The sequence below is a fragment of the Apostichopus japonicus genome, chromosome 17, assembly GCF_037975245.1.
Source record: "Apostichopus japonicus isolate 1M-3 chromosome 17, ASM3797524v1, whole genome shotgun sequence".
Taxonomy (NCBI): domain Eukaryota; kingdom Metazoa; phylum Echinodermata; class Holothuroidea; order Aspidochirotida; family Stichopodidae; genus Apostichopus; species Apostichopus japonicus.
In genome coordinates, this window is record NC_092577.1 from 9,826,324 (window position 1) to 9,835,193 (window position 8,870).

The 8,870-nt window shown below is 37.7% G+C and overlaps 1 protein-coding gene and 1 long non-coding RNA gene across 2 annotated transcripts in view; one reads left to right on the forward strand and one right to left on the reverse strand.

Annotated features, from left to right (window-relative positions):
* The window catches only part of LOC139985250 (uncharacterized), a 44,297-nt gene extending 35,856 nt beyond the window's left edge, over window positions 1-8,441 (reverse strand). The window contains exon 1 of the mRNA XM_071999529.1: window positions 8,107-8,441. Within this exon, the coding sequence (XP_071855630.1) occupies window positions 8,107-8,146 (40 nt within the window). The 5' untranslated portion in view covers window positions 8,147-8,441. The remainder of the gene's footprint in view (window positions 1-8,106) is intronic.
* LOC139954613 (uncharacterized) lies at window positions 1,518-4,357 on the forward strand. The gene is made up of 2 exons (XR_011788133.1): window positions 1,518-3,356; window positions 3,408-4,357. It is a non-coding gene; the product is annotated as an uncharacterized lncRNA (long non-coding RNA).
* Window positions 8,442-8,870: the final 429 nt, after the last annotated feature.

Here is an 8,870-nt window from a genome sequence, read left to right on the forward strand (position 1 = left end):
ATGATTAGGGATATTCCCCAAGGAAGAAGATTCACTTTGACACAAACCTTGTTGAAGCACCTCTTGACACTAGTCATCCCCGATTGGCTTATTTTGGCAAGAGAACCTTTTTGCATTTTTCCCCTTGAAATGGATCAGTGGATAACCCTGCGTCATTTAAAATGATTCTTCAAAACACGTTTTTGCAATGCAGTTTTTTTTAATACTTTCTGTAAAACTGTATTGTACTAACTAAACAGGGATATCTTTTTTCTGGTCGTCACTAAAAACATAAATTTATTTCATTTGAATCGGTTTGGATTTGGCAGACCAACCCTCCCAATGTACTGTACTCTGCACTCTTCTAGGGTTCATCCAAGAACAACATCATACAAACTATTACAAAGTATCCTGTATGGCTGACTTATGAATTTAGTTAATAACTACTTCTGAGCATAATAAGGCTGCACCGTATCGCCTAAGGTAGAAGCCATTAGGTTTTTAATTTTTTGAAATACGAGACCAGTTTAACCATGATAACCTTAATTTGCACTATTTTGCAAATATTTCCCATAACTTGCACTATCTGGAAAAAAACACTAGAGTATTAGAGAGATGAGCAACAGGCATTCAAGTACATGCTTTGTGTAAAAATACTTTCACTGGTTTAATATAGTTAACCAGATGAGCTATTTATAGTTAACAATGTCCGACCTTTTGAAAAAGTTCGCCACATTGGGGGAGGGGGGAGGGGGGTTACAGTAGCTTTCATTGTTGTGCTCAGACTAGGTCTGCACATCTCGAATCGAGAGAGACAGCCTGATTCTCAAACAATGAAAGCATCATTGATTTGTTGAAGTGACAAAATTTGGGGACGGTCCCTTTTGATCTGATTGATGTTTATATGTGCATCACGGTTGCATGAGCCGTGCATTAACTGACCGCATGGATTATTCCGGATTTGAAGATATTCATCCACCGAACAAAATGAAAACAAGTACGCTTCTAACGTCATGTATGGTTTGATTTAAAGTACGACATCCAACACCAAGTTCATTTTTGATAAGTACTGTATTATTGGTTTACACTGTTATGAAACACTGCTATGATAAGGGTGCTTTTAATTTGTGAGAAAATGACCTTTAAATCATCTGAGGGTCATCAATTAAAGTGGCTGGGCTACTTAGTCTAAAGCACACCGTAAGGTCAATTCCTCAGATTCAAACAATAGGAAAGCTGTGTCACACCTTATATGGCTTCGGATGACATCTTTACATTGTTTTATTACATAATGGTGTTGGAAGTTCATCCAAGTACATTGTATTGTTATATTAATTTTAATTTAAGGGACATATTTTATTGGAGATATTAAGGATCTACAAAGCAGTGGATTTAACATTAACTTTTAGACAAGCACTGAGGAACCGAGGTCATCATCAACTTTAAAGTCTTAAAGAAGCATTAAAGAGATTTAGCATTCATGTTAAAGGTGAATACCATGAAAATAGGAGAACAGCTGTACATATATAATACCGTAGAACCATTACTAGAGCTCAAATATTTCTTGGACTTTAACATATCCAGAGTAATATTCTGACTAAAGCCATCCTTTGTGTTCAGTTATAAATATGGGCATGGTGAAACTTTTCGCACATAATTATCTAGAGCTGACAATATTTTTTTATTTTGGGGGGAATTTTAAAACACGTAACTGTCTGATGTAATCCTCAACACGTATCCTCTTCCGGGCGTACTCAAAAACACAGAAATTTAATCATCATAAGTTATGCGTCCATCTGTATACATGTACAACGAAGCACCGATACCACATGTTTAACTGAATTTCTACAAGGCCTGGTATTAAAGTACACACCGATTCATACCAGCGAAAAACTACGGCCAGGGCTGGGTAGACAGTCTAGTTTTCCCTTAAACCGTACAACAGGAATCAGTAACACTGTTTGAGGCTACAGTATGTACTGTACTGGCAGCCTTCATATGTACAATGATGACAAAAAAAAAACACCCTGAAATTTCAAAAGTGACAACACTCCATCTAGTAATAATACATGATTGTACAGTATGTACAGCAGCTTGTGAAAAGGAAACATTTTGTCTACATGGTGCACAAGATGTAGGTGCACAAACTTCTTTTTTGAGGGGATGCGTCGAGACATCAACTGCTATGTCAGCTGTAAAGTATGAGCAGGGGCTTACATAGTCTTGTTAAGACCCTAGTAAGAACAGCCTACTGTAGTGAACCTTTTTTTCACAAAGCTTTTTCCCGTATCTATTTGCTGTACTGTCCAGATAACGCCCGTGGCAACGCTTGCGATTGAGACTAGGGTCTTGCACATTTCTCCAAAGCTACAGTATTTTATGTTTTAATTTGATTTTGGAAAATTTGCTTCGGAAAAGTGCAAGAAGCCATTCAGGTTTGCCAATTGGGCCCACTTGCCCCAAAAAGGTTTATATTCAAGTCCTCCCTCCCGCAGTGAACAATCACTTGGCCTTAGATTGGTTTGGACACTGAGAGATGGTCATTAATTGCTGTGGAAGAAACATGATCTCACATGACACACAACTTTGTAATATTAATATGAATAAAGATTTTGTGGTTTGCATAAGTTCATGCACCTCTTTGGAGAAATGTCCAAGACGTTTGTGTCAGACAGATCCTCGGGCATGTAAAATACAGTGGGCAAGCACATTTGTGGTACACAGGCAGAAGCGGACTCTGAGGTACTGTATGTACAGTTGCATGCGAGAAAAAGAGTATTACAAACTTGGCATTACAAAATTAAAAACCTGGCCAAGACTAGGGCTTAGCCTTACACTGTAATAGTTGCATTCATGTGCATGGTGAAGGATATGAATGTACTACTGTATACTGTACAAAATAAGCCACCTCCCAGAGAAAAACATCCCAAATATCAAAAACAAAATATCAGCATATTTCAAAACGATATGACACCCAAAAGCTTTAGAAGCTGACATGAAAAATCAAGTTCCACTCCGTTGGTTCATTTTGAAGGTCTGAAATTTAAAACGTGAATTACGGCAGAATTTTAATTCAAATATATCTATCTACTTTAGATGTCATAGTCTGCTTAGAAAAGAAAAAGAGACAAAATTTTGAGTGCTTGTTATATAGTGTTTTCTGTAATTATTGAGGTTTCCCCTTAAGGGAAAAAAAAACAATAAATCTTTGGAATGCCCCTCTAAGGCTATATATTTGACGATAGTTTCTGCTCCTCGGGGTTATAGCCTTAGCCTGCTCATTAAAGTTAATTTATTGCTTTTAATAAATTGTAATGTGGTTTAGCCAGCTACCATGACAGCTACCGTGAAGTTACGGTACTGACAGCTACCATGAAGTTACGGTATTGACAGCTACCGTGAGTAACGGCATTGACAGCTATCGTGAGGTTACGGTATAGACAGCTACCATGAAGTCACGGTACGGACAGCTACTTTGAAGTTAGGTATTGACAGCTACGGTGAAGTTACGGTACCTGTAGACCTTGTTTAACTTTGTAACCAATTTTGTTCCCTGTTCAATACAATATTTATATTGTTCGGTACTTAATACTTTCAATCAAATCATGTACAAGACTGAATCAATCAGAATAATACTTTCGAAAAGGCAATGAAATCATCAGCTAGAGCAAACTGGTTTCAAACTAACCTACAGCTGGAACACAAGTCCTGTTTCCTACCAACTTGGACATTTTAATCCATCTAACTTGGACATTTTAATCCATATGGCCTCAAGTTGTAATAGTGACGTCCCTATTAACCATTTTTGGTTATACAGTAAGTAAAATTTACCTATAAGTATATATTCCACTCCTCCCGTAAATTTGTAGAAGGTAAGTGCTTAGAAAATTATTATTTTTTATTTACTTTTTTATTTCTAATGTAGTAGTTTCTAAACAACTCTGTTATATATCAAAGCTACAAACAACAATGACACATATACACACACACAATTTACACAAACAAAGAAATTTCCCTAAATATAGGTAGACCCAGGTACTCGCAAAACCAAATTGTGTGTCAATTGTATCAGGTCATTTTCTGACAATATTTCACAAAAGAAACCGCAACACAGACACTCCAAAGAAAAAAATCTAGTGACTTGATCTGTGAAATTGTGTAATTGTGAAATTGTGGAATGTAAAAAAAAAAAAAAAAATCTGTTTTATAAAAAGATCTAGAGTCTACCATACAAGTCCCACTGGAGGTCAGATGAAATCGTGCCAAATTCAACCACCCATACATACTTTATTTTATACTCACAAATGAAACAATATACTTTATACATTGAATAAGGAAGATGTACTTCAAGTTTGGCTTCCAGGGCAATATTTTCTTTCATTTTTTTTTTTTAATTCAAATACTTATATTGATTTCCGAATTCAGAAAGCAGGCTACCATCAGCTGGTAAAGTCATTTTAAAACCAACCGTCTCTATGAGAGGAATAAACCATTTGACCAGGCTACAGTTATAGCCATTGAGGCAATGTCGTAAACCATGACTACAGTATTACTGCAGACCTAACAGAACAGTACATCCAAACCAAATACTACTGTGAATCATGAGTCCATGGCCTTGGATAAAATACTGACTTTCGTTCTCAGCAAATTTGCAGTTCAGTCAAGCTAAGTTTATTCAAATTATGTAAAATTTTAAAATTTCATAACGAAATGTCACCGAAACATTCAGATATATATATAATATGTTGTACAATACATATGTTTTTTCACTGGTCTTCCAATGCTTTTCATGTAGTACTGACTACTGTATCAAGAATTTGAATACTGTACATCAAGTGAAAGATATTGTATCAACTTAGTACAGTATGAGTGTATAAGATAATTTTTGTTTTTAAAAGTACTAATCGACATCCAACACATTTTAACCAGCTGCCTAAAGGAGGGACACACACTGCCAGCAAAATGCAAGGGGACGGTGTTTATCTTCGTGGGTGGAATATCTTCCTGTCCATCCTGTGTTTTTTTACCTCGGAGACTATCTAGAAACAAATTCTGCAAATTTTTTGTTTCTCTAGCGGCCATGCCACCTTAAGGAAGAAGAACTTGTTGGTTCCTTTACTTAAGATTGCTATATGAATTTTCTAGTCATAACATGTCTTAGCAACAGCACCAAGTGGTTGTTTACTTCAAGATTTTTCAAAAATTGTAACTTGTTTTCTCTAGACCTGCTATTTTCAGTCAAACTCAGACTAACTGTATACTTCTGTAAAGTATTTTTTGATACATTTTTTATCAAGACTACAGACTAGTACCTTTTATATTTAGTCTCACCGGCAACAAGCAGAGGAGCAGTTGGTCTACAGTACAAAAAGACAACTTTGCTTTGTTGTAACTCTCTCTTAAATTCCAAAAGCTGGCCAGTGAGCCGAATCCAGCCCACAAAAGGACTTAAATCTGGGCCTGCAAGATAAAGCTTGGACCGCTTCAATACCTGAGCCTTTAATTAGAATGATTCTACAAGCCTGATATACTGCATGATTTATAAAGCTGAGATTTAGTTCAGATATAGAGTTAGAGGGCTTGATGTTGCGATTGCTAGCATGATCTCCTCCAGAGGCTACTGAACATGAAAACAAAACTTAGAACACATGAAGAGACACAGATGGACAGATAGTTTAACTGGACAAACTGTCAGTCTGTCTGTCCATTTGTGTATCTTAAAGAGTGTGAAGACTCGCGCAAAAAGAAACGTCTAATCCCGGTAATCTGACCTAGTTTCGAATGTGGTGTAACAGAAGTGCTAGACACCACCATCGATCCCAGAAAATACGCACACAGCTTGCTACCTTCGGTAATTAGACACTAGTGTACAGTCAGTACATACTGTACTGTACAGCTGCGGTCAATACCCACAGCACAGTGTACAAACGATACAGCGACGGACATCTCAGGTCCAGCTAAAGATAACTAGGTATCACATTTGCATATTTTAGCATTTTGTTGCATTTTGTAGCGACAAGCATAAAACTTCACTTGCAAGCAACGGAAAGTAAACTAGTTAGAGCGCGGCACACGGTTTGGGGCGAGTCTTTAATGCCTTTATTGTGTGTTGCAATAGATAAGCAGCTTGATAATTTAGCTTTTCTCTCTCTCTCTATCCAGCTAGAACATTAAAACCAGTCAGATGATGATGCAAATTTATGAAATCAAGGATATATCTCAAGGATAACATTCCATGGATGAAGGGAGGTCATTTTCCTAGGTAATTTGCAGGACTCCTCGTTCGAACGAGTCAAGCATATATACTCTACTGCGAAACACAAATTGAACAGAGGCAGGCCATTCTCTAAGAGCTGTTAATTCCTAGGTTTGATGTCTGTTTGCATCCTCAGTTGGATTTTAGTCCCCAATGTTGGGGAAGTTTTTGTGGCTTCGAGTGTTTTGTACCAGTTACATCTACTAATATATTTCCATCATCCTGGTGAAATCCAATCAAATCACATATGTAGTTAACGGACAGCTAAGTAACCCACAGAGGATCACCATTCTTACCTTTATCCAGCACTGAATGAACATTTGTGATCATCTGCGACATCAGAGGTTTCCCTACATACCAACATATATGCATTAGACGTTTCCCTACATTAGACGTTTCCCTACATACCAACATATATATGCATTAGACGTTTTCTTCACACCCTTTAAACGGAGCTACTGAATGTGTGGACATGGACGGTCTTCTGGAAACATGCTGACTGACTGATGCAGGCTACAGATGCAGGCTACAGATGTCTTCCAAATATCTATCTGTTATGGCCACAATGCGCCTTATAGTTCAGTACCAAAGAACAATCACGAGGCAATTGGCTGCACCACCAATATACAACGTAACAGAAACTGCTTTGAAAGAGAACCTTAATTGTTTCTCTGAGTGGTACTTATCTAGCCAATGGCATGACAATTGAAAATGATGGAGAAGCCTCACTTTGTCGGAAATTGTCGCTAAAACTAGCGATTTATGGAAAATTCAAATTGGATTTTTTTTTTTTTAGAGAATTTAACGTTCTTTCCAGGCAAGGAAATTATGTCAACTGGAGTATTGTACTGAACTATGAAATTTGGAATAATAATGGAGTCAGGCTAAATCATGTAAGCTTACTGTCATAAGCAAAGCAGCTAAAATAAGGCACCAGGATGAGCCTGAGGACTTGAGAAGAGTCCAACCTCCCTACCTAGGAGTACGGATAAGGGGCCTACACCAGCCTAGGGAAGCTCATTTCTCTAATTATTATTGAAACATACTCTAAAATTTATAAATGCATTACATCAGAGGTTAAACCAAACACATGCTTTTCTTTTATATATAATAATTTAGTCTTCAAAAATTAAATTTGGTTAAAGGCAGTACTCTTAACAACCCTATTGGTCTTGAAAAGCAAGAGCACTCCCAGATAAGGCAACCCTACCCTCCCACCCACCTACAACTCCGAAAAGAAACCACATCTCGGACAAAAGTTTATAAAACATGGAACTTGCTAACATACCATTAGCCATTGCCAGAAGTTAAAACTAACTTAGATAGGCTAGGCCTAGGCGCCTCAACTTACACCTACTGTATACACTGTAAGCCCAAATGAACAACTATACAGCTGCAGATAAGCGATTTCAAAACCCCTCTAAAAATAATGGTAGTTACCAAGGTCTTTCAATGGCTTTATTTCTAAACCTGCGGTAGATTTAGCCAAATGAGGTAATTTCTTTTTTAGCAAGATTACACCGATACGTAACGGTGAGCGATGCATGAAAAATGGAAAAATGCTTTGCGCTGTTTCTTATCATTGTACTGCCAGTTAAAAACGTTACCCGATAATGAGAAACATACCTCGCATTATTGTGCAAAAACGAAACGCTAAGAAGTAATCAAGGGATCGAAGCGCTGTAATGGTGAATAGCTAATGAGGAAACCCCACAAGGGAATCCCGAAGACAGTACAGGATTCCTTAGGATTCCCTGTAAACAAGTAACATTTCTCTCTATAATCTCATTAATTCAACTCTTAAACATTCTCGGCATTCCTAGGCCCAGAAGTGCTTTAAAAATTAGAATGATTCCTAATGTTGTACTTACGTTTCAATGGCTTTGGATTCGACTGTTTTTGACGTGGCATGGCTGACTCGAAACCACTGAAAAGCCCTCCGAGCGGAGCAGGGAAATCCCACCGTGTTCCTTAAATTTCGACTGCAACAAATATTGACAGTCATCAAAAATGCAAGATTCAACTATGGAAACTCCATCTTCAAACCATTTTCGACCTAAAATCAGTTCAAAACAATAGGAACTTAGGAAATTCCTTGGTTCGTCGCGACGTTACAATCCGGCTGTTTCACTGTTTAGTCAGCCTTATGTTGCGTGTAGCCGGGACAGCAGTAGGCCGTGTTTGTCATAATATCGTGCCACTGTACACTAACTGACGCTGCAATCATTGTGTCCGATCTGTCTGTGACGATGACGTCATCGAAGTGCTGAATAAACATATGTGTACTTTTTGACGGAAGTGGGGTTGCCATGACAAATTCTTTTCATTAACGATTTACACATATTGGGGGTTTCTCCCAAGTACAGGAATACAATAGCTAAAGAGATGATACATCCAGGCTTGTAAAATAACCGTTAGGAAGCCTTCTCGCCATTTATTTATCATATAGTTAGGGCTACAATTAGGTAGACATTAACTATATCGGTGCTAATTAATTTCCATTGCAGGCAAAGCAAGGTAGTGACAAGGAACGATTAAGGTCATTAAAGGTCAAGTCAGGGGAACAGAAAACGTAAACGGAAATCCCTTTTCTCTATTCCGAGAAAATATAGCCGATAAAGACCACGAAGGCCAC